Below are 27,239 nucleotides of genomic sequence, written 5' to 3' on the forward strand. Positions count from 1 at the left end.
TAGAATTTCAAAAGATCAAATGCAAGTAGGCCTATAGTACTTTCACCAGACCAGTGTGATGCATCAATTTGGCCTTTCAGATATGCTCTAATTAGACATCACCAATCATATTGCCTGTACCTACATAAGAGCAAAAACACGAATGTCAAAAGTAAATAATTGCACATGTTGACAGATAAATCAATGTCACAATAAAAATATGACATCTGATAATATATCTGGATATAATTGACTAACTTCCTCTCTCTCCACTGTGACTCACATCCTCTCACTTAGCTACACCCTCTGACTTTAATTCACTTGCAGTCTCCCTCCAAGTCTGTTTGCTAAACTTGCTAAACTTCTTCACCCGTCCAGAGCACATGGTGTTCCTATAGTGAATTGTTCTTATAGTTGAATCAATTTTGGTCCCTAGAATCAATACAACTACTGTCCCCAGAGCTGAAATAAGCTCATAGTTGCCGGAGCTCCTTAGAGGCTCCTTGATGAAGTTAATGAAGGGCTTGTAAGATCCACTGACACAGACACTAGAGCATTTGAATTCATATGGGTAAATGATGAAACCAGCAGTAATGACATCAGAGATACCAGAGCCTGTGTGTGCAGTAGTTGGGCTATTATTGTTTTTCAAATAAGTGGCTTATTTAATTTAGTCACTTCAAAAATGTATGTACAAGTTAAAGTAAACTATGATATTCTTTGTTATAACATTTTAATAAAAGCATAAAAAGGGATAGTTCACTCAACAACAACAAAAAAAAAAAAAATCTGTGATCATTTACGCACCTTCAAGTTGTTCCAAACTTTTCTTTCTTTTGCTGAACACAAAACAAGATATTTTGAAGAATGTCAGTAACCAAACAGTTGATGGGCCCCATTGACTTACTATGGAAGGGTGAGTAAATGATCACAGAATTGTAATTTTTGGGTGAACTATCCCTTTAAATTTGTACTTTAACTGATAATCTTAGTGCATTTGTAGGGAACACACCTGTGGACGTTATAGGCCAAGCCCATAGGCATATCCAAGAAACCATTTAGTTAATTTCTGCGGATTTCTTCCACGCCACAGCAGACAAAGAAATCATCTCTTCTCTAGGCGTTGGCTCGGACTTTAGACTACTCCTGTGTCACTGCTTATCATAGTCCAAGCACCAATAACTGAAGAATAATTAGGTTAAAAAAAAAATAAAAAAAAAATCAGTTATTTTAAACAGTAATAATATTTCCCAATATTACTGTTTTTATTGTATTTCTGACCACATGAATGCAGTCTAAGTGAGCATAAGGGCCGTCTTTCAAAAAGAAAATGTGTAGTGTACATAATAGTCTGATAACCCTGCATAGAACTTCCTACGCTTCTGAAATCTGAAACTATTCTTGCAATGTGAAAATAATAATAAAATAAAATAAATAAAAAATAAATTATATATATATGTATATATACATATATATATATATATATATATAGATGCTCTAGCAACTGACACTAGGGTTGCAGCCCTTAGCCTCCTTGTTAGAGTGTCTGACTCCCACACCAGAGGCCCACGCATCACGGGGCGAGTAGGACCTGGGTAGAGGGGTTACTTTATATATATATATATATATATATATATATATATATATATATATATATATATATATATATATATATATATATATATATAGACAGCAACATAGTGTGGCCCAGATCTGGCCCACATCTGGTACATGTGGATTACACGTGGACTAGATGTGGGCCGGATCTGGGCCAACACTATGTTGCTGTCAGGGATATTATATATATATATATATATATATATATATATATACACAGTACAGTCCAAAAGTTTGGAACCACTAAGATTTTTAATGTTTTTGAAAGAAGTTTCGTCTGCTCACCAAGGCTACATTTATTTAATTAAAAATACAGTAAAAAACAGTAATATTGTGAAATATTATTACAATTTAAAATAACTGTGTACTATTTAAATATATTTGACAAAGTAATTTATTCCTGTGATGCAAAGCTGAATTTTCAGCATCGTTACTCCGGTCTTCAGTGTCACATGATCCTTCAGAAATCATTCTAATATGCTGATTTGCTGCTCAAGAAACATTTATGATTATTTTCAATTTGAAAACAGTTGTATACTTTTTTTTTCAGGATTCCTTGATGAATAGAAAGTTCAAAAGAACAGCATTTATCTGAAATACAAAGCTTCTGTAGCATTATACACTACCGTTCAAAAGTTTGGGGTCAGTAAGAATTTTTATTTTTATTTTTTTGAAAAGAAATTAAAGAAATGAATACTTTTATTCAGCAAGGATGCATTAAATCAATCAAAAGTGGCAGTAAAGACATTTATAATGTTACAAAAGATTAGATTTCAGATAAACACTGTTCTTTTGAACTTTCTATTCATCAAATAATCCTGAAAAAAAATATTGTACACAAATATTTTGTACAATTGTACACATTAAATGTTTCTTGAGCAGCAGATCAGCATATTAGAATGATTTCTGAAGGATCATGTGACACTGAAGACTGGAGTAATGATGCTGAAAATTCAGCTTTGCATCACAGGAATAAATTACTTTGTGAAATATATTCAAATAGAAAACAGTTATTTTAAATTGTAATAATATTTCACAATATTACTGTTTTTTACTGTATTTTTAATTAAATAAATGTAGCCTTGGTGAGCAGACGAAACTTCTTTTAAAAACATTAAAAATCTTAGTGGTTCCAAACTTTTGGACTGTACTGTATATATATACAGGGAGTGCAGAATTATTAGGCAAGTTGATTTTCTGATCATATTTTTTTCCCAAGCACATTTTACCAATTCCAATCCACATCAATCTTAATAACTACTATTAATATTGTTTTTAATCATTTATAAGTGATATATAATTGTTCATGAAGGCTGGAAATGAAAAATGCCTTATATTCAGGTGTGCAGAATTATTAGGCAAGTTTTCTTTTACAGGCAAAATGAGCCAAAAAAGAGATTTAACTCAGACTGAAAAGTCAAAAATTATTAAATACTCATGAGAAGGACGCAATACTAATGCAATACTAGAAATTGCAAAGTTAAAGCATGACCAAGGGACAGCAAAATGCTCATTGGGTCAGCGGGGTCAGACAAAAACAGGTGGAAAAGAAAAGACACATGTTAACTGCAAAATAATTAAGAATTATGTGTGAAACCATCAGGAAACCTTTAGTCTCCAGCGCCACCATTTTCCAGAACTGCAACCTACCTGGAGTCTCCAGAAGTGCAAGGTCTCAGGATCTCAGAGACTTAGGTTAGCTAAAGAATCCTAAAAAATGACCCGCACTTGATAAGAATCACAAGCTGAAGTGTTATAAAATACATGAAGACTGGGTTTTTATAGGCCTTATAAACAGACAGCTTGAGAGTGACTCCTGAAGGACCAGCACCACATCCTCTTGTACCACTGTTTGAAGAATTTATCTTCCAGAATCTGGCAGTAAGTTTTGGAAGATCATTTTTAGTCCATCTCTGCAAGACAGACATTTCAGGATAAGAGATGGACTAAAAGTGAACTCAAACACCTTACTGCCAGATTCTGGATAAATTCTTCAAACAGTGGTACAAGAGGATGTGGTGCTGGTCCATCAGGAGTCATTCTCAAGCTGTCTGTCTATAAGCCCTATTAAAACCCAGTCTTCATGTATTTTATAACACTTCAGCTTGTGATTCTTATCAAGTGCAGGTCATTTTTTAGGATTCTTTAGCTAACCTAAGTCTCTGAGATCCTAACACCTTGCACTTCTGGAGACTCCAGGTAGGTTGCAGCTCTGGAAAATGGTGGCGCTGGAGACTAAAGGGTTCCTGATGGTTTCACACTTAATTCTTCACCTTAATTCTTAATTATTTTGCAGTTAACATGTGTCTTTTCTTTTCCACCTGTTGTTGTCTGACCCCGCTGACCCAATGAGCATTTTGCTGTCCCTTGGTCATGCTTTAACTTTGCAATTTCTAGTATTGCATTAGTATTGCGTCCTTCTCATGAGTATTTAATAATTTTTGACTTTTCAGTCTGAGTTAAATCTCTTTTTTGGCTCATTTTGCCTGTAAAAGAAAACTTGCCTAATAATTCTGCACACCTGAATATAAGGCATTTTTCATTTCCAGCCTTCATGAACAATTATATATCACTTATAAATGATTAAAAACAATATTAATAGTAGTTATTAAGATTGATGTGGATTGGAATTGGTAAAATGTGCTTGGGAAAAAAATATGATCAGAAAATCAACTTGCCTAATAATTCTGCACTCCCTATATATTAGTCATTGGTTTATAATTTACACATTTCTGAATGCATTAAAAATGGAAAATAAATAATGAAAATATGTTCCTAATGATTTTTTTATTACTACTATTTGCAACCTTTTAGAATAATAGTGAAGTCATCAAAACTACAAAACAACAAATGGAAGGATGGGAATTATGAAGTGACCAAAAATGCTAAACAAATCAAAAATCAAACCCAAACCTCTGACTGGGAGTGTATGTAGGTTTTTTAAAAACATTTAATTTCTTATAATCTGGAATACATGTATCTTAAACTGAGAAGAACTAAAGTGAGATGAATATATACAGGTCTAATGCATTTGGATTCAACACCTTGGGTCAATGAAGTATATTTACATTTTTACTTTTAATAGTGGTATAGTAGAGACCTGTCTAGAAGGTAAACATTTTTTTATTAGAAGTCATAAAAGAAACTTACAAATGTCAGAGAAAATGATCCAGGTTGAATATCCTGCAGGCTAAATGATGAATTGGTTTTGTTTACATTTGTTTCAAATACACATTAGGCTGACAGGAGTGACAGCTGATTTATTTTCACAATTAAGAAGTGTAGCCTACAGTCTGAAAACGGTGAAAAATGCCTCGTTTATGAATGTATGCCAAAGGTCACCGCAGTCTGAGATGACGACAGCTCAGGAGGATGCATCAGTTCTGCGGCATTAGGACCTTGCGCTCCTCTTCCTCAGAAGAGAGGAGGGCGTATGCCGGCACGGGCTGAGAGTTAAATAGGCTGACATTCGAGAACAACTCAACGAGTGTGCTGGGGGTGGTAAGAGCGATGCGAGGGCAAGGCTGGAGCTGAGCCTGCGAGATATAGATTGGAAATCCGTGAAACTGAACTCATTTAGTCGCCAAAGAAAGGCTAACGTTCTTCAGTAAGCGTTTAAAGGACGAGAGACCATGTCGGTGCTGGCTTTGCAAGAATACGAATTCGAGAGGCAATTCAATGAAGATGAAGCCATTCGATGGATGCAAGAGAACTGGTACAGTAGCTCTGATGCATGACAAATATGCTGGACCATAACAATCACGCCTACAAACCCCGTTGTATCATCAGTTAGCTTGTATAGGCTACTTGTCTTGCACTGACTGACTAGCATATTAAATATTAGAACCATGCATTAATGCTCAAAAACAGGTGACTCTTGAAAGTCACTGGCAGGTACCATCCAGACCACGGTATATGCAGTGTGGTTTTTCCCCTAGAGACTCATCAATATTGTTTCAGCATCGTGTTCTATTCAACATCCAATGAGGGATGCTATATTTGAAGCATCGCTGCTCTAATCAGATTCAAAGCCTGTTCAAGGTGATGCTCTGCTTATGTCCTTCGTGACAATTGGAACTTTCATCCTAGGATGCCTCGCGTGTTCAGATTCCATGCAAACATTTATTCGAAAAACACACGTAGATCGCCTTTTGATTTTTCGCCTTTTTTTTTTTTCGTAAACAAAACTGAATGCATGTTTCAAATCGGCCTTCATCCTATAGGCTATTAAATACCTTGCCCAAAGTAGCGATGTCCGATTCGTGAAAGAATCGTTCTTTAGATTCGGACCTTTCCAATAAATCGGCTGAATGCTTCCGAATCGGACGGAATTAGAGGTTGTAAGGCAACAACTAAACGATTCATTAATCCGTGAGTTGCTTTCTTCGAATATGTAATGAGTCGAAAACTGATTTGAGTGAATTATTTGTCAAATGACATGGTACTTTACAATGTTACAAATAGGCTTACAACATAATGTGTTACAGAGTTCATTTTATGACAGTTAGGCTTAAACTTTAAATAAAATAGAACTGTTTTTTAATAAACATAAGCATTACAATAAACACCCTTATAAATATGCCTAAAACTTCATTTAAAAACGTAATAAACAAGAATATATACATGAATATGGCTTTATTGTAGGCAAACGTTATAGTGTATCATGTAATGTCAGGGACCACGTGGTGACAATCACGCCATGACGTAAAGAATAGCTTTGAACCGATTCCTCTAAACGAACTGTTCAAAAGAACCGAGTCGCGGAAATGAGTCTGACTTCCCTAGGCTCAAAGCCTAGCCTAGCCGACAATCTCTGTAAATGTGAACGCTATAATACGGGTAATCATATGGAATAACAATAACAACAGACGTGCAGGAGAAACGTTATTAGATTCGTTGCTCCGTACAAGGTTGATTCTATGGATAATGGCTGAAATCATCGCTGTTCATTGCAGATTTGTCACGTTTCTCGTCTGGGAATCTGTTCCGCTTGTTAATAGTATCTGACACATAGTAACGTCGACACGATTACTCGCTATGGATCAATAGTCACGCTTTTGTAATTCTGTAGCACGTTTGGAGACAGAGAAGTGAGGCTGGTTAAGAATTCATAGCAACCAATGGGATGTGGTTGTTGATGTCTGCTGACACAAATCTGACCAATCGTGTTTCCGCGTCACTGTGCCGACTTCTCGGGGTTGCCTGCATCACATTTATCACCTTGTAAACCTCCTGTGTGAGGGGGAAAAACCGACTATCTTTACAGTAGGCTACGTGTTTAGGTTTAATGTGCTTAATAATAATTTGGTTTTGTTGATCACTTAAGCCTGTTGGTTGTCTGTACTTAAAAACGGAATGCGAATGAAATGATGGGGAAGCATCTTGAGCTGTTAAATGACTGTCTGCATCCCTGAAATGCGGATTTAAAGGGATGGTTCACCCAAACATTATCATTCTTTATTTCATTATTTACTCTAAAACCCTTTTCCAGCGCTTATTTTCTTCTATGGAAGACCAAAAATGATTTTAGGCAGATTGACAACCTAAGTCACCATTCACTTTCATTGTGTGGGAAAAAGATGCAATGATTGTGAATGGTAACTGTCATTCTGCCTGACATCTCCTTTTGTGTTCCACAGAATAAACTCATAAAGGCTGGGAACAACATGAGGGTGAGTAAATGAAGACAAATTTAAAATGTTGGGGGTAAACTATCACTAAAAAACAACAATGGAGACACATATATACAGACAGGCATCTGATGAGCCATTCAATCATGCAGCCTAAATCATTAATATCAATTCAACACAGCCTTGTAAAATTATTAGGTATTTAGTTAACTTATAACAGTCACAAGTTTCATGACTTCACAATACTTCCTTGTAGTCAAGTTAACTTTATGAGTAAGATAATGATAATGGCCCTTGCTGTCATCATCTAGTTGTTTTTTACTGTTCCAGCTTTGAGTTTTATTCTTCCTGTGCCCACAACTGTTTTTAAAAATTAGTTTAATGCTCTCGTAGTTTTTATTTGTGCTTCCTATCAATTTATCAGAGTACTAAATTACAAGATCCTTGGCTTTAGACTAATATAAAAGACATTCCTCCATTTGTAATGTGATTTCACATGCTATATTTCTATAGCACTTTCTTGCAGCTCAGGGTTAGTGCCAGGATGATGCCTGGGTGGACATTGCGATTTTTCGAGGGGGCCAGTAGCAGAAATCGTGGTCGTGTGGAGGGACATTTTACATAATTTGAATTATGTAAATGATCATTTTCAGTGAAGGCCTATTTTCAGACGTATTTATCTACTGTAACCTACCACATCGGACAGTTTTATCAGGAAAATGTTACCAGGCCACAGCAAATAGAAAAAAAGGATCTTTCACTGCACTAGATGAGGGAAAGCAGATGTTTGCACTGCAACACTGGTGAATGAAGGATCATGTCCAAAATTAGCAAGATCCGGGCAGTTGCAGGGATGTAGGAAGTAGGAACTGAATTAAATAGCGTTTAATATTACCAGTACCCTTATATATTCTTTGACGAAGACTTTGGTTGTTAGCACAAAGGTCATTCTGCCAAGTGAGGTGATGAACAAAGGGGTTAAATACTAATTAGCTGTACTGTTACTCAGCATTTTTAAGACTATAGATCAGTCTGGTAATTCACAGTGTGTAATTACCTCCTTTGCATTAGAGGGAAATGCATAGATATAGAGTGTCAACATTTGCTTGAAAAGCATTTTTCAGAACCCCTCCCATTCGGATTTAAAAAGAAGCTGCGAGGCACGTCTCTCCTTTAGTAATCCCATGTTCCGCTCCGTGATTAATGACTGCAACACTTCAGGATCCATTCGTATATCTTCCTGATGATTAGGGAAACAGAATGTCAGCTCTGATAAACAATTTTTGCATTATTTATGCTAGGCAAGCACAGGTGATTCAGCACAGTCTGTACTGAAGTTCTGTGAAGAAAAGATCTTCAAGTATATGCTGTAATACAGATTTGGGTACAATTATCACCTCAATGAATGCATCCTGTGTTTTCAAAGGCTGTTAAAATTTCCTCATTAACAACATTACAGGATACAGAAAACCTTCTTAAAAGAAACACCCAAAAAAAGTATTTTCAAGAGGCCCATTTATTTGAAGTATGTTTAAAATTCTTTAAATCTCACTCCCAACAGGTACTACTGCATTTCAACAGCCACGTCAGTGCTCTTAAATTCGTTATATGTAGCAGTAAAAGTGTGTGCATGCGTTTTACAGGTCACATATATGTTATGTAAAGCATGACTTGTAAAATTAGTTCATTAATATTTGACAGTGTTGAGTCATAACTGCTAGTGGGCCAAATTGGCATGTGTTCTTGTCTTTAAAAAAAAAAAAAAAAATTAGTAATTTGTTTTTGATTGGCAAAACAATTCTCAGCAAAGATCAATAAGACAGAGCTGCCATAGCTTGTGCAACGAGTTCTGTGCTGGTCTGGCTTGACCAGAGAGAATTAGCCTCAGGTTGTGAAGATAGCCACAGGTCATCTCTAATCTGGGTGTATTTTTATCCTCTATCCTCACTACACTGCACTGCCCAAAGGTTTCTTTAATGAGCTCTCATTGTAAGAGCGTGTCTCTCAAAATAAAGACAAGCAGACAGGAGGCACAGAAACACTTTGGATAAATAAAAGTGGACTGAATTCCGCACAAACTGCTAGGCTTACATAATTGTGACACATAGTAGAGTAGAGTTTCCTGGCACCATCAAACCAGTTGTCTCCTGCAATAAATGTCACTCAATACAATCTTATGAATGCAGACAGCCACTTTACTACAACACATTGTGAGATTACGGCCCGGTTTCACAGACAAGGCTTAGATTAAGCCAGGAGTAGGACTTAGTTCAATTAGGACATTTAAGTAGCTGTTATAAATGTGCTTTAAAAGTGTTACCGGTGTGCATCTTGAGATATGTCAGTGCAAGTTATTGGCTTAAGCCTCGTCTGTGAAACCAGCCATCAGTCTCCGAAAAATATCGCCACTAGCCTTGAGAGATTATCTTCATAAATTATATTTGCTTTTCCTGCATCCTTCAGTTGACACTTAAGTCTAAAAAGTCTTCAACAAATCTTAAGCCTTTGCTCAACTCAGAGCACACACTCAAAAACTGCATTTCGAAATTTGACCTCTGAAAGAGCAGTCACCTTGATTCTATTTTCACCACGAGTAGCCCTGATGAAGGGATTGCGGTTGATGTTTAGAAAGATTGGTGGAGAAAAACAAATACCTCTGGCTAAAGCCCTTTCCACTATGTCACAAATTATAGCATCAGCCAGGGGTTTGTTTAGTCTTAGCCATGTTGTCACGCACACACACATCTTAAATGCAACAACAATTAAGACTGTTAAACAGAAAACTGCAAGAAAACAAAGTAGTATTTCAATATACATCTATATTTTACAGCTTAATGGAATAATAAAAAAGGACTGCATTTGCATGTCCTCATGTCAAGGTTTTGCTCTGACAGAAAGTATTTTGTGTGCTTGAATTCTACCATCCTGCACTTTTCCAACGTTGTGCTGCGTTCGGCTAAAAATCACTGAATCTAGCAGAATAGATTCTGCTATCGTCATTAGTCTAAAACTGCTATTAGGCTGCAGATTTTGTTCATTTAGCTCTAAAAGACTTGGGAAGCACTTCTAGTTCAAACGGCTGGGGCCAGATGTGATCCCCTTGCAAGTAGCTTTACCATCAGTCTTTGTCCACTGCAGGTCTGATGCTCTCAGCTGGAAAAATGAAAGCATAGACAAAAACATAGATGAAGTTGTTCAAGGAATTGATGGTCTTGCAATACATAGACCTACTTACTGTGCGTTGATGACGCAGGACCTGAATCTGTTTTGCTGATATAAAATATTTGTTGTTTAGGATATTTCTGTCCTACAACCTTTTTCGGTGCATCATATGGAAGCTGCCTGGAGCTCTGGTTTCTTTTCCTTTTTTTTTTTTTTTTTTTTGGACATAGTAACAAGGCCTGATGGGAATAGTCTCTCACATCTCCATTGGATGGTCGGTACTAAGAAGCAGGGTTTTACTGCAGCCATATGGCACTCTTCTAGCAGGATATTATTTGAAGTTATTCACAAAACATGTCTCCTGATTTGGTGCTAATAAAAAAGGGAGTGATGCTGTTGTCATTCACTGCAGCACAGCTGTTACCCATTTGAACATCCAATCTTAAATGAATAACCTGGCAGTTTCTTCATGTCTTTGCTGCATCTAGGGCTGGGCATTATATTGAATACTGGAAATATATTTGAGATTATTTTGCTGGAGATATAGAATTAAGCTATTGCAATGATGTAATGCACCTTTCATTTGACAAATAAGTTCCCTAAAGATTATGTCATTAGACAAGTTTAACAGCTCTTTTTAGATGTGTTGATACCATAAACTTTACATTACAGTCCAATTTTTTTATTTTTTATTTTTTTAAAGAAATTAATACTTTTATTTCAGCAAGGACACATTAAATTAATCAAAAGTGACAGTAATTTTAAAATGAACATGTATAGCGTTCCAAAAAAACTATTTCAAATACTGAATTTTCTATTTATCAAAGAATCCTTAAAAAAATATCAGTTGCCACAAAAATAGCACAACTGTTTTCAACATTGATAATAAGAAGAAATGTTTCTTGAACAGCAAATCAGCATATTAGAATGATTTCTGAAGGATTATGTGACACTGAAGACTAACTAGATTGAACTAGATTTGCTTGCATTAAATGGTTATTATCTAATGGCTATAATGGCCATTTGGTCAAAATGATTGTCCCTCTGACTGAAAACAAAAATCTCTTAAATATTGAATAATAGACCTATCTCTGTTTTTTTAAGCTATATCACACATCCCTAGCTACATCTAACGTTCTGGCAAAATACACAACGAAATGCAAACACTGAAGTTTGAAATGGATTAGCATTTGCAGAAGCTGCTTTCTCAAGTACAAGCTTCTTGCTAGCTGGCACTATAAAGAAAATGTGTCTGTTAGAGTAAACAATCAGTGTATTGCAATAACCAGTGTATTTAACTGAATAGCAACCAGTAACAAGAGTTCAATCTTCCAGTAACACTGATAAATCGGTCCCATAATGTATGTGCATACTGCTGCAGTCTCCTTTTGTACACAAAGAACAAAGCAATGACAAGTCAAGGTTGGAGGGGGCTGTATACATAGAATGGACTCACTGTTATAAGCAGAGTGAGGTCAGTGTTTCTCACATCCAGTAGGCTGAAAAATAAAAATGATGCTCACATTACTTTCACAACCTACACACAAGCCTATAGAGGTCGTTTGTAACAAAAAAGACGAGATTACTACATATAAAAAGACAGAAGTACTTCTATTGCATTATATTTTGACTTAATTTTATGTATTATTTGAATTGTGATGATGAATCTGAGGCTTTATCCAATGGGGTAATTAAAACCCTGGCCTGAAGAACCTCTGGGGATCCTTGTTCACCCTTTCGACTGTAGTTCTTGAAAAGAGTAGAGTCACACACATCATTCAGGAGATGATACTGGCAGGGAGAGACGTGCCCCAGTTTTGGCTCATAATGCCAGCTGGATGCTGGACTGGCAAAGCTCCCATCTGGTTGACTTCTGCCATTAACTGAAAAAAAAAAGAAAAAAAAAAATGCTGTCATTATTAATGAAAGCTTGTGTTTTAAAAGGGATGTGAGAAGAAATGCAGTTCATTGTAATTAAAGACCAACTTTTCAGCTAAACTCTGAAAGCACTGAATGAGTATTAATACACATAGCAGACTAAATATCCAACCATTTAAGTTGATCATATTACTTGATATTGGTGTTAAAAAAGTATTTCAAAAAAAAAAACAAAAGCAATAGAACAATTAATTTTTATTAACACAGAACCATGAAATTTCTGTCATGTTGGTATTGAAAGTTTGATATTGTGATGTTAGTACACTTGAACATAATTTTATCATTATTTACGTTTTTAATAGATATACTTTATATACATACATTTCCTAATGGTGTCACAGGAAACCAAAATAGCATTTTCTTTCAATTCCAATTACCTCGGCATTCTTTAAAAAAGGCATGGATGGGGCGTTATGGAAGCAAATTTTTTGCAAATCAGATTAAGGGGGATCAAAATGCCCTCAAAAATGAATTAGACTGCACTGTGGATATTTCCAGCTTCCGTAGCACTGCCAGATATTATGAGATCCTAAAAGCAACACAAGCTGTCAAAATAAGCCCAATAAGCTGTTTGTGATAAAAAGCTCCAACAACAGTTTATTTCATTTTGGCAACAGATAAGAGATGAATATAGGATTTAAGAAACAATTACATATTTATGTAATGTTTGATGCATTTGGACAGAGTTGCTGAGCCAAATACATTACATTAGGATTTAATGTGATATTTAAAAAAAAGAAAAACATCAAAACTTATTTGTTTGTTTTTTTTACAGAGTACATTATTGACCAGTATGCAAATGTCTTAAGACTGGAATTGCGAGTTACAAGAAAAAGCTCTGGCTGTGTTTTTTAACAGCTACATAACTGCATTATAATATAGTCAGAATAGTCACAGAACCAGTTTGCAGGTGGCCATGTCACCATATGCAAAGTCAACAAATTTGACAATGTATGGGGCTTTTGTTACCATACAAAACGTGCCAAAATGCAAATTGAAACTGAAAGAAAATGCAGTGCTTGTGAATTAAATGTTTTGTCAGTTAAAATATGAACCATTAAAGGTGCCCTAGAATTAAATATTGAATTTATATTGGCATAGTTGAATAACAAGAGTTCAGTACATGGAAAAGACATACACTGAGTTTCAAACTCCATTGCTTCCTCCTTCTTATATAAATCTCATTTGTTTAAAAGACCTCCGAAGAACAGGCGAATCTCAACATAACACAGACTGTTACGTAACAGTTGGGGTGTACGCCCCCAATATTTGCATATGCCAACTCATGATCAAGCCATTAGACAAGGGCAGCCAGTATTAACATCTGGATCTGTGCACAGCTGAATCAACAGACTAGGTAAGCAAGCAAGAACAATAGCGAAAAATGGCAGATGGAGCAATAATAACTGACATGATCCATGATATCATGATATTTTTAGTGATATTTGTGAATTGTCTTTCTAAATGTTTCGTTAGCATGTTGCTAATGTACTGTTAAATGTGGTTAAAGTTACCATCGTTTATTACTGTATTCATGGAGACAAGAGAGCCATTGCTATTTTCATTTTTAAACACTTGCAGTCTGTATAATACATAAACACAACTTCATTCTTTATAAATCTCTCCAACAGTGTGTAATGTTGCTTTAGCCATGCAGCACAGCCTCAAACTCATTCAGAATCAAATGTAATACATCCAAATAAATACTATACTTACATGATCCGATGTATGCAAGCAGCATGCATGACGAACATCTTGTAAAGATCCATTTTGAGGGCTATATTAGCTGTGTAAACTGTGTTTATGCTGTTCAAGGCAAGCACGAGCTCCGGGGGAGGGGGGGCACGAGAATTAAAGGGGCCGCAACCTATATATTGATGCATAGTTAATGATGTCCCAAAATAGGCAGTTAAAAAATGAATTTAAAAAAATCTATGGGGTATTTTGAGCTGAAACTTCACAGACACATTCAGGGGACACCTTAGACTTATATTACATATTTTAAAGTTCTAGGGCACCTTTAAAGGGGACCTATCATGCCCCTTTTCAGAAGATGTAATAAGTCTCTGGTGTCCCCAGAATGTGTTCAAAATACCCCACAGATCATTTATTATAGCTTGTCAAATTTGCCCCTATTTGGGTGTGAGCAAAAACATGCCGTTTTTGTGTGTGTCCCTTTAAATGCAAATGAGCTGCTGCTCCCGGCCCCCTTTCCAGAAGAGGGCGGAGCTTTAACAGCTCGCGCTTCAGTTGCTCAACAACAACAAAGCTAGAGAATCTCACACAGACAAAATGATGATTGTCAGTAACAGTGTTCAGCCTTACATTGTTCAAACTGGAGTCGGACACTGATTGAGAGACTCAGGAAGAAGTTACAACTTTTAGAATGCACCTAGATGTTGCTGAATGGTTAGTGGATAAATTTATGTAGTTGCTGTGGAGTTGATTCAACTCATTGACTAGCATGTGCCGTCATATTAATCTTTTGTGCAAAACCCGTATGGACGCCCACTATACATAGCGTACCTGTTTGCCAAACAGAGTCATACACAGCAGGCTAACGTTTATGATTGCTGTCAAATGCTGTATAATATATGCTGTCAAATATTTTTTCTAAAATATTGCTGGGACAGAAACACTCCTTTTTTTAGCAATCAAACTAGCAAGGGGCAACTTGCAGGCTATCCAAGCTAATGAGACTCTAGCTAATGAGTGTTCTAGACTCGTCTGTGCAGTCCAATGACAGAACGGTTAGCATGCTTTGCTTAAGCTTTTGCCATGGCCTTAGAACGGGTACACCGTTTTTGCTTGCGAAAACAAAATGGCAGCGCCGTCGGTGGAAACGTGCCACAGTAATATTATAATAAGATCCTCTTCCTACGTCACTAGGGGAGCGAAATCTGAGCGGCTCATTTTCTCACATGCTTACAGAGAAAGGCTTGCCAAAACAAAGTTACTGGGTTGTCCTTTTTCATATTTTTTGGGTTGGTAGATGCACCAGGTATACCAGTTATAGCACTTAAATACGGAAAAAGTCAAATTTTCATATGTCCCCTTTAAGCATACACTACTGTTCAAAAGTTTGCGGTGATTTTTTTAAAGAAATTAATACTTTTATTCAGCAAGGATGCATTAAATTGATCAAAATTGTCATTATAAATTTCTACTATTTCAATTAAATGCTACTTTTTATTTATCAAAATATCCTGAAAAAAAATGTATTACAGTTTCCATAAAAAAATTTGAATTGTGGTGTACATAAATATATATATATATATATATATATATATATATATATATATATATAATATATATATGCACTTTTGGATAAAAGCATCTGTTAAATGATCCTTTATAGTTGGTTCTGGTATTCTAAAATAAATAAATTAATTAATAAAAATACTGATCTTTGAATTATCTGTGAGCTGATGGACACGCTGAAGGTTGTAGTGGATACTCAAGTTTTCCTGTACTATACTAATTATTTGTCATCTCCCTCATTACAGGAAGAAGTCCTTCCTCTTCTCTGCGCTCTACGCTGCCTGCATACTTGGTGGGCGGCATGTAATGAAACAAAGGGAGAAGTTTGAGTTGAGGAAACCTTTAGTACTATGGTCTTTAACACTTGCAGCCTTCAGGTAAATATGTCTATAGTTAAATAGGTCATACATCTTGCATGCAAATGTTCGAGTGTGTGTATTCAAGGGTGTTACGTGCTTCTATTAATTTGCCTACAGCGCCTGTTAATGCTAAAACATATTTGCTCACTTTTGCTATTATGATGGAAATATTAATGTAGTATGTAAATTAGTAGTAGGTTATTACTAACAAAGACAGTTAAGTGATATTTTTACATCACAAGCAATACGAAGATTTCACTGCACATTAAACCAGACGTCATAATGCGATGGCAGTGCAAGATTAAAGCAAAGTTTGAGACCTCCTTCCCTTGTTATTTTCTCAGTTTTGCTAACAGATTATAGTTTAAAAAGACTTAAACCAGTCAAAATGGAAAGACACTTCACACTTACGTGATGTGCACTTTCTGTTTTTTTAAATGATGTCGCTTTGCACATTACAATGCAAAACTGTAGTGAATACTGTGTATTCATAAGTTGTTTCATGTTTTAGCAGATTAATGGTGAGCATTATAGGCAGAAAAACAAGCCACTTCCTCGTTCCAAGTTACTTCATAAAGACCTGCATATATGGTACATAAGAGGCCTGCATATATGATTTTGTATTGACATCTAAATGATATGGTAAATGGTAAAATGATAGAATATATCACACACTTTTCGAAGTGTGGAGATCAGCACTATAGTGACTGTAGAAAGGGGGTGACACAGACTACCTTGCACTTCCAGGCTTTTCACATGATCCAGCCATTGGCAGCTATTATAAGAAACCTAAAAACTTGCACCTGAGTGCCAAGTAACTGCCCAGCCTTAAAGCATTGTTATTAGTAATGCTATGCCCTGAGTCCTAACAGTCAAATAAAGAACTATACACTATTTAAAAAGCTGATTGTATTTGATTTTAAATGTCTCTTTTGTTTTGTTGCACCTCTTTCTTCAGTATATTTGGTGCCATCAGAACCGGAGGCTACATGATGAACATCTTGATGACCAAAGGCCTAAAGCAGTCAGTGTGCGATCAGAGTTTCTACAACGGACCGGTCAGCAAGTTCTGGGCCTATGCTTTTGTCCTCAGCAAGGCACCTGAACTAGGTGAGATTATACACGAATAGGTCCCATTTCAGTTTTATTGGTTAAGATTAAAAGGTGAATTAAGTTTAAAAGATTAAGATTAACTTTTAAGATTAAAAGCGATTTCTGAGAAACGCTGTTGACAATTAAAATCAAAACCCAAACAAACAATTTTGTGAATATTTGCTAGATGTCTGTTCTGTGTGTGTGCGCATATAGTCCTCCTGGCTATGTAAATAGGAGAAAAAATTGGACCGGACTGTTCACCACAACACTCTTGTAGCCATTCAGCAATAGGGGAATATACGCTCATGAGTGTGAGCAAGACATTTGTAGAATGACTGTATAAAGAGAGATATTACCACAGAGGAAAAGGTCAAGGGAATATAATTGGAAAAAGAAGGGATACAATCAGACAAGAAGACCCGCATTAATATTAAAAAAGCTTTCCAGCACTGGAAAGACTTCAGAGAGCGAGAAGGCCTGAAAACAGACGAGGCTGCTTTGTTTCTGCTCGATAAGTAACATTGGTTTTGCTATGTTTCACAGAACTAATTATGCTGTTGTTGTTGTTGAATCACAGCTGATTCATCCATACTGTTATCCTTGCCTCTGTTGTTGCATAGCGTTCGTTATTTTGGGGGCGGAGCAATGAAGGGAGGGGTGTGTTTTTGTTTGGGCAGGGCGGTTTCAAATATAAACGAGTGTTTCTCAGAAATCGCTTACTACACATTTAAGTCATTTTATATTTTTGTTAGTATGTTAAAAGGTAGGGATGCACAATACATTTGTACCATATTAGTAAATAATAGATTTTTTTATTATTCATCAGTTTTAAATATTTAATTGTCTTTGAACTGAAATTATTTAAATTTTCATTTTTCTGTTACATTTAGATTACTATTGCAGTCATCGCTCAACTAAAGTTTACCATTGAACGCTGATATTTTAATAACACTTCTTCAGAAAATTAATATACATTTTTATATTTTACAATATAATGTTGTGATGCCTAAATCAACTTGCAGCATTTAAAACAATTGTTTTTATTTATTTTTTTAGTCACACATTTTTAGTTCATTTAAACAAAATAGTGTAAAATTGTATATCTGCTACATGAAAATAATTATTGGCTTATCATATCAGCCAGAATTTTAATATTAGTGCATGCCTTATAAAAGTGTATAAATCTAAATACCACAAACTGAGTATCACCAACCTCAGGCATAAAACTGCCATCAAATTTCTGCATCACAGCACAGTCACCAAACTGGTGTAAATTTGTGGTGTAGTAAATATGTATAAACATACCTACACAAATTTCAAACCTGTTCAATACCATTCAATAGTAAATAGGCTACATTTTTTTCGGTTGTAAAGTTAGACTCCATTTTCACACTATTGGATCTGATACAAATACAGTTAATGCAAATAAATGACCACAGAAATGTATAAACAGTTACCACATTACCAGGGGGTCGCAAATCCTCAACTCCATTTAAATCAACTGTAATAATTTAACACAGAGAAATAAAGTTCAGTGGTTCTAGTTAAATACATTCTGCCTATGTAGCCTAGCCTGTTCCAATGACAAAGCACTACTGAGAAGCCTAGTGTTCATCTGCATGAATATAATTGGTTGTGAAAGCGTAACAGAATTTGTTAGTGTGAACCTTGCAGCATAACCCCAAGTCTAAAAATCTGGGATAGTGGTTCTATTTTCCGCCTGCCTGGGCCTATTGTGTTTGCCACATCCTGGCAGTTTATGGGCTACCAGGCCTATTGTACAGACAAAAAGACAGCACTAAGACAACGCGAGGACCTTAACATCCCTTCTAGGGCCAGGCCAACCGTGATGAGTCATGATGCCCTGTCAGTGATGTATAGCAAGAGACACACCAACATATATACACTTTGTTTTGACCAACTGAAACATGCACTTGTCCTCTGATATGTACACCATTTCAATCGCATGTGTTCAAGAGAAAAAAAATCCTGCATGGGAAATTGACGTAAAGTATCAGTAATAAAATACTAAAAAGCTGCTGTAACCAGGGAAGCCTGTGACGCATTTTTCCTACATAATAAATTATTCAGGCCTCAGAGCGAGCAGATGAAATGCAATAAAAATGGCGTCATGTTATCTTGTGTTTGTTGGCAAATGCCTGATGTTTAGAAACCAAATCATTTTAGTGATAGACTTTGACTAAGACATTTCAGAATGACTAAAATAATGTTTTAGATGGTTTGGAATGTGATTGATCTGCTCGTTAGGCCAGTTATCCAGTTGATGCAGATCAGTTTTTTGTTGTTTATCCAGGAATATATTTGTTAAATGTGTTTCCATCATAGTTTTGATCACATTTTCTTATCAAATAAAAAAAAATATTGAGCGTACAATTTTTATGCGCATTAGGATTTTATGCGCATCTTAGCGTTTCCATTCAATGTTTTGTATGCAGTAATCTCAAAATTTGCATAAAAATGTGGATGGAAACATAGCTAATAGGGGTGTAATGATACCCTCATGTCATGATTCGATACATATCATGATACCAGTGTTAATTTCGTTGACGAATAATTTGTCATAATCTTCGACAACGAAATTTTTTTCACGGACGAAAACGAGACAGTGACTAAATAAAAATGCATTTTGAATGACTAAAACTACACTAAAATCCGCTCAAATTTTCGTCAACAAATAAAAACGAGACGAAAATGATAGAGAGGGATGATTTGAGAAGATATCCAGTCAGGACTACTGTCCTGTGTGGAAGATGCGCACATTTGAAGTGTAACGTGCTGATCTAACTGCGTGAAAACGCGACGTTGTTGCACGCTCTACAGGCTCGCCCAGCAGCACTTCCGACTGCTTTGCAATTAATGAATAACGCACATTTATGCCAAGCGATTTCTTATAAGCTAATGTTGATGAATTATGACAATGTTTACTACGCAATGTTTATATGGTAATATGTTTTAGACGATTGTAAGAATGCATATTTTATCTTCCTCATCTGAACTTAAAGGAGCAGACTGCAGACATTTTAAAATAAGAGTCACGGTGTACTTCAGGATAGTTTATAATTATTATTTTCTCCTGGTCATTATTGTTACTTCATTTGCACAAACTGTATTTAATTTAATTTCTATTTAATTCAGAGTTCTGTCACAGGAAGGAAAGACTAAGAACATTATTTGACACATTATATATTTTACAAGTGAAGAGTTTCGTTGCAAAACGAGATAACTTTTTTGAATTTTTCAAAAATCTTGTTTTTTGGTTGTGCATTCCAATTAATATCAATTCAACTGCAGTTGGTTTGTTTTGATTTAAACCTTCATAACTTAAAAAATACAGCTAAGTAGCACCATAAAACAAAATAATAACATGATAACATAATAATAAACATGTTTTGACAAAAATGTTAAAAACGGAGTTATCTCGTTTTGCAACGAAACTCTTCAAGTATAAGGGTTATTATAGTTAACTAAACCTAAAACCATAAAAAATCTTCATTACTTAAAATAAAAGGTAACTGAAATAAAACATAAATAAAAAAAATTATTTTATTTAATCTAGTTTCCAAGCTGTAGCTTAACCTGATGTATTAAAATAACTAAAACAGAAATAGAAAACTTTATAGACATTTAAAAGCAAAAATCAAAAGACAAACACAAAAAATTATTAAAATTTTTTAACTAAAATTAAAAACTAAAAATCAAATCTAATCAAAATTTAAACAAAAAACTATAATAGTACCTCAATGATAAGTGTGTCCATCCCTGACAAGTACTGAATTGAGCTCTTTCGTGTCTTTTTGCACTTAATCTGTCAAAAACTGTCCTCTTTGGCAATTAAAGTACAATTGGTTGTCTTAAGTGAACATAAACAGTTTGGAGAATATCAGATGTGTATCATTGTATTGGATCTGTGTATTGTTAGAGAAATGCTTACTTAATGCATTACAATTTTACTAAATTAGATTTTAGCCAACTAAATCTGTTGTAGATTTAGTCGACTAAAATCTTATGATATTTAGTCAGCTAAAACTAGACTAAAACTAAAACAATTTCCGATGAGTAAAATATGACTAAAACTCAATGGCATTTTAGTCAAAAGACTATGACTAAAACTAAATCAAAATTTGCTGTCAAAATTAACACTGCACAATATTATTGTGATACTCCAAGACATGGTAAAAGGATAACAAAAAATGTTGAATAAAATGCTAAATTTGGTATAACATTGGGAGTGGAAATAAATAGGCTTGCACTTGGTGCTGGTAACCGAATGCACAGGGCAATATTCATGATTCTAACGCTGAAACACCTTTGTTTAAGATAAATATGTTTGCACTCTGTCACTAAATATGTTTGCACTCTATCACTAAAACTCTGTAAATGTGAATTTTTTCCCTCGCACAGTAATTTTCATTTTGGGTGAACTATACACAACACATATTGTTACAATCCACAATATGATATTGTTGCATTTTTTGTATTGCGATATATATTGTGACACGATATATTGTTACACCCCTAATAGCTAATGTCACATCATTAGTTGAGCCAATGTGGCTTTACTTGTAGTCGTCTCTACAACTAATGACCTAATGCAGTGGTTCACAAACTGGGGGGCGGGCAGGGTTATAAAAAAAAAAAGGGGGGGTACGGCAAGGCTAAGGGATAGTCGACAGTCACCAGATAGTTATGCACAAGAAACCTCTTTGGGGTGATACAAGACCCCACTTTGAAATTATGCTGCCTATGCAGCTACTTATTAAATTAAACACAAAATATTAATTTAACATATTTTATTACCACAGGAATAAGAGACCAGATTGCAGGACTGGAAAAACTGACCTAATATGTAACGTTAAAAACTTGAAATGTCTTAAGGAATCATTTTGACCATTCTACAGCACAGTGGTGTTTACGCTGTTTGAACTAGCTACATTAGTCAAATAAAACTTGTTTTGTCTAGTGATTGCTTTGGTATACTTTGCCTTGACCAGATATTCAAGATCTAGAACATAAACATTTAATTTAATACCTTAATCTCTACTCATTATTATCAATAACACTACACAATCACCATGTTCAAAACCCAAAGAGATAGCATATCTGAGACAGCCAACAGTTTCACAATAACCAGCGTTTTTTGTTTTAACAAACAATTGTAAAATCTTTTACTTTCTCCATTCTCCACCTCACAATCAGTTTCTTGCTTATGCTTTCAGGAGACACGCTATTCATTGTGTTGCGCAAGCAAAAGCTGATCTTCCTGCACTGGTATCATCACATCACAGTGTTGCTCTACTCATGGTACTCCTACAAGGACATGGTGGCCGGCGGGGGCTGGTTCATGACCATGAACTATCTGGTGCATGCCGTCATGTATTCTTATTACGCTCTTCGGGCCGCCGGCTTCAAAATCTCTCGCAAGTTTGCCATGTTCATCACCCTGACGCAGATCACCCAAATGGTGATGGGCTGCGTGGTCAACTATCTGGTGTATTCGTGGATGCAGCAAGGCCAAGAGTGCCCGTCTCATGTGCAGAACATTGTGTGGTCGTCCCTCATGTACCTCAGCTACTTTGTGCTCTTCTGCCAGTTCTTCTTCGAAGCCTACATTACCAAGACCAAATCCAATGCAGCCAGGAAAAGCCAATAAATCAAGAAAATGATTTTTAAAAAGTGAATCAATGAGAGATGGGGGAAATCAAAGTGGACCAATGAAGGGATAGTGGATGGATGAGTCTTTACAGTTAGGGCTTATGGACTTGCAGAAGAAAGAAGCGAAGACCATGAGAGGCTACTATCAAAGCTTGTGCATACTGTACTACTAACGTATAGAGATAAATCTCCCTGCCACTAGGGGCGCTCTCTTGAGCTGCACTGAGAAATCATTATGATTATATCAGTTGAACAAAAAAATGTGTCTTTATGTGATGTTTATGTGCCCAATTCAATTCTCTGCATTTAAAAAAATGTACAGATTAAAAAGGGATGCAAAATAAATTATAACAGAATTAAGAAGTTGAAATGGACTGAGACATTTTGAGAAAAAAAAAAAAAAAAAAATCTGAGAAAATTATATGGATAGAATCAATACATGTGTGGTTATGTCTAAACATTACATGTTACTGTTGCATTTTTATTTTGTATTGATACTAGATACTAGAGTGTGTATGGTAGTTTTGTACGAAAGCCATGTCAACGGATGACTGGTCAGTGTTGAGCTAAAAATGCCAGAGTGTGTTCAGCATCGCAGCACCAAAATCCTCTCAGGTCTTAAGAGTTTTCCATTTGATGTTCATATCATTTTAGAAAAAAAAAAGAAAACAAAAAAGGGCAAAATAGTCAAGGTAGTCTAATAGGCCTGAAATGTTAATGCCATTGGATCACACATACACAAGCAACCACACAATTATTTAAAAAGAGAAGAAAAAGACCAATGATGGCCATTTTGAGGACATTTCAGCCAAATGATCATCAGAACACCTGAGGCCCATATGGAGTATGAATCATCGGACCTCTCTGAATCTGTGGTTGTTCTGACCTCTGAAAGGCCTGGCCTTCCTCCCATGGCTTAAGGTCATAATTATCATCTGTTCCAAAGACCGACGGCATAGAGAGTCCAAACAAGCCCTGGCTAAAGGACCATGAAGTCAAGCATACTTACACAAAATGTCTATATTCACTGTAACAAACCTGAATAATCTGTCACTGAATTGTGTCTATTGTGCTCTTGTGCATTTGCACTGTATACATGTAAAGCATCTATAGACGATTTTAACAAAGAGCCAAGAGTGCTGAAATAATAATGTGTCTGTGGTTTTTAATTCAATTTCTCCTTGTTTACCTTGGTAGGACTGTGAGATTTTCTTACTGGTACATATTTTGCTCAGGAAAGACATCTGAGCTGTCACTCTTGCGGCGAACAGGCTCAGCGACATGCCAGATGGGAGCACTATTGCCTCAGCGACAATGACATAAGACATAAGTTCAGACTGTCCTGGTTTCTAAAGCCATACTAAGCAGCATGTTGTGTCTGTTGACTGGGGTTGGGCAGTAAATATGTGAGAAAGAGTGACGGAAATTATGCTAAAAGACATTTAAAACTTTATGGAAATGGTGTTAAAAGGACTATGAAATGGCACAGATTTCATCACATAATGCCATATTTCACTTGGACAGGAGACAAAGTGTGATAAAATGCTGTCCAATAAGTGTTAAAATCATTTAAATTTAGAAATTAAAACATTAACACAATCTTATTTAAAATGCTAAAAACATTATACAAACATATATTCATAGCATGAAATAATATTTTGAAATGTATTTGTTTTTATTACATCAAAAGTACCAAAGGTAGATATCAGCTTAGATAGGAAGTTCTTCTAATATAGTCTCAGACAAAGGCCCTGGAGTCAAAAAGTTTGAGATTTTGGCAAACACCACAAAATTATAGGCCTGTGTAACTATTAAATGGCAACCAATAAATCAAAAACATCCATCTTCAAGTCACAGCTATAGTATGTCACTTTTCAAGAAAACATTTAAGTGCCAAGTAACCGTTCTAGTGACAGACACAATGAGGATACTCTGGTAAACTAAGTGGGCATGAAACAGTGCAATTAACGTCAAATAACTTAGAATTAACTTCAATTTTGGTTGTACAAATCAACTGAATCTGAATGAAAAGGATTTCATGAATTATTGTTCTTTGTACAAATTTTGTGTGTTGTTCCAGTACCTTAAGTCATCACCCTTTACAGTTTTACTTTCCTGATCATCCCTGCATACTTACTGCTTCTGAAACAAGAAAAACTGGTGAAAAAACAAAACAAAATGTGGCTGACAAGATGAAAGTTCAGCCCTTCAGGACTCATTCAACCAGTCACGGGCTACAGGAAAATTACGAAAATTACTTCAGTGCACGATTTTAAGTACTCAGCATCAAGGGGAAAAAGTAAGAAGTAAACCTGTTCCATCTAGACAGACATATATATATATACTTTCTCAGACAGTAATATGTTCTCTAAAGTCTATATCTAGTGTACTGTCAACTGAGTTATCTTCCTTTGTGACACCAAAGGTTATATTTCATTCTCGTCTTTGCATTACAGTCACGTGTAAGGCAATAAACTTGATTTGACTCACTCGCTGGCCTATGGAGAATGCCACGCAAAGCCTTAGGTCAGATGTGCCATGCTCTGTCTAGCTCACAAAATATCACTTATCATTTTGAAAGGTCAAAGACTCCACAGACTGTGCAGCATGTCAATCAAGACTGGGATAGATTTAAAATTGTACAGCTTTCAGAAATTTGTGCATGATTATTAATAAACGACTACAATGAATGAATATACAAATTCGGCAAAGTTAAAAATATTTGCGTAAATATAAATTAATGACTAGCAAGTCTCATTTACAGATAGGGAAAGTTACTTTTAAAAGTAATCTGTTACAATATTAAGTTACTCCCTAAAAAGTAACTTTTTCTCACCAATTTTTGGCAAATATAAAGGCCCTTTCACACCAAAAATGAAAGGAATTGGGCTCAGGCTGCAAGGAAATGCAAATTCACACACACCTTTCAGCTGTGCTGCCATTCTGGATTGTACAAAAATTGGATGCAGGAGAAGAAAGTTTAACACCCTTACTTTATACAACGCCTCTGACCCTCGAGTTCTCTCAACATTGGGACAGAAAACGTAGGCCTATCAGTCTGAATGAGAAAACTAAGTAACTTGTGTTACTAATTGAAAAAATAACTCAGATATTTTGTTGTAAATTTAAAAGTAATGCATTACTTTACTAGTTACTTGAAAGAAAGTAATCGGATTACAAAACTCGCATTACTTGTAATGCGTAACTCCCAACACTGCTCATATAAGTCTGAATAAATATACTTTATATACACTGGGTATGTTCAGAATTGAACAGTATAGCCTAGTAGCTACTTTATACTGCTAATACAAATAAGTATACAAATATACAAAATACAAATAAGATTTCCTTTGATTCCTCCGTTCTCATTTTCTTTCCTTGCATCCTTCCCTCACATCCTAATGGTGGAGCAGAGGCATGAGGAAAGGAAACGAGGATGCACAAATAAGAAATGAGAAACACCCCAAAATAAAGGTTTTAAAAGTAGTATGCTACATTGTCACATGACCATCATGTTTAATTTAGAGAATTAAATTCAATTACAGTTTCCAGTTTCAATTTCTGATCAAATCTGAAAATGTCTGCAGTATGATCAAATAATGAGTAAAGAATAAATCCCAGTTGATATTTTGTCTGGTTAAATCACACTGGAAATGTTAAGCACACTGCATTATGGAGTATGATACCCAGTGCAATGTACTTATTATGGCAACTGTAGCATACATCGCACAATATATGCACAACAACAATAGTGTGATATGCCTTTCCAAACACTGTTAAAGATAATAACCAATCAACCATATCTCAAATAAAAAGACAAGCCCCTGTATATGTCCCAATGATAGGCCATTTTTCAAGAAATGCAATAGATAAATAGAAAAGACAAGCTTTTTTCCCCTTACCCTATGTACTTTTAAAGCTACAGCAATGCCTAAAAACAGGTAAAATAAAACATGAGCAACCATTAAGGAATTTTCCCCATGTTGATACCTCCTAATTACAGTACTAAAAGACTAATATGGTTATAGCCAATATATACTTTGAATACATTTCATCAAAAGTAGGATATGCAATATAAGGCCACAAAAAGGCACTTGTCCATGATGCACTTATTTATCCAGTTCACACACTGTCATTTTTAACACAAACATCATCATCATCTTCATCACTATTAGGCTATCATTATAAACAACAAATTGCACAATGTAAAAACAAGCAACAAACAAAATAATCTTCACCAGCAAACAGCATCTTAAATAATCTGTCACAAAAACGTGTGCGTGTCAGTGTAAAAAACATCTTGTAAGTGCAGTGTGAGTCGTTTCATTGCAGACCTGGGGTGGATAAGGGCAACACCTATTTCATATCCTACCTGTTCCACATGGTCCACGATACTCCACAAGGGCTGAATTAGTCATGAGATAGCGTTAACACCTGCATATTGACTCATGCTAACTCTTAATGCTGTTTCACATCGCCCTCTACTGGACAGGTGACACTAACGCAAGCTTTCTCTAATGGAGAG

General features: G+C 35.6%; 1 protein-coding gene and 1 long non-coding RNA gene across 4 annotated transcripts; one reads left to right on the forward strand and one right to left on the reverse strand.

Annotated features, from left to right (window-relative positions):
- Nucleotides 1-4,981: 4,981 nt before the first annotated feature.
- On the forward strand, nt 4,982-23,862 carry elovl6 (ELOVL fatty acid elongase 6). Of its 3 annotated transcripts, none has more exons than XM_048176529.1 (5): nt 4,982-5,311; nt 15,833-15,964; nt 16,458-16,537; nt 16,905-17,056; nt 22,279-23,862. In XM_048176529.1, exons 2-5 carry the CDS (start codon nt 15,938-15,940, stop codon nt 22,710-22,712), a joined length of 693 nt encoding a protein of 230 aa, XP_048032486.1. In that variant the 5' UTR covers nt 4,982-5,311; nt 15,833-15,937; the 3' UTR covers nt 22,713-23,862. The 3 variants fall into 3 exon arrangements, with proteins under 3 accessions (XP_048032486.1, XP_048032487.1, XP_048032485.1); XM_048176530.1 differs by having other exon boundaries at nt 4,983-5,311; nt 16,461-16,537; XM_048176528.1 differs by lacking the exon at nt 16,458-16,537 and having other exon boundaries at nt 5,001-5,311.
- LOC125259131 lies at nt 10,259-27,160 on the reverse strand. The gene is made up of 4 exons (XR_007182730.1): nt 27,087-27,160; nt 12,122-12,271; nt 11,845-11,887; nt 10,259-10,379 (listed from the first exon to the last, which is right to left on the reverse strand). It is a non-coding gene; the product is annotated as an uncharacterized LOC125259131 (long non-coding RNA).
- Nucleotides 27,161-27,239: the final 79 nt, after the last annotated feature.

This window comes from Megalobrama amblycephala, linkage group LG23, assembly GCF_018812025.1.
Source record: "Megalobrama amblycephala isolate DHTTF-2021 linkage group LG23, ASM1881202v1, whole genome shotgun sequence".
Taxonomy (NCBI): domain Eukaryota; kingdom Metazoa; phylum Chordata; class Actinopteri; order Cypriniformes; family Xenocyprididae; genus Megalobrama; species Megalobrama amblycephala.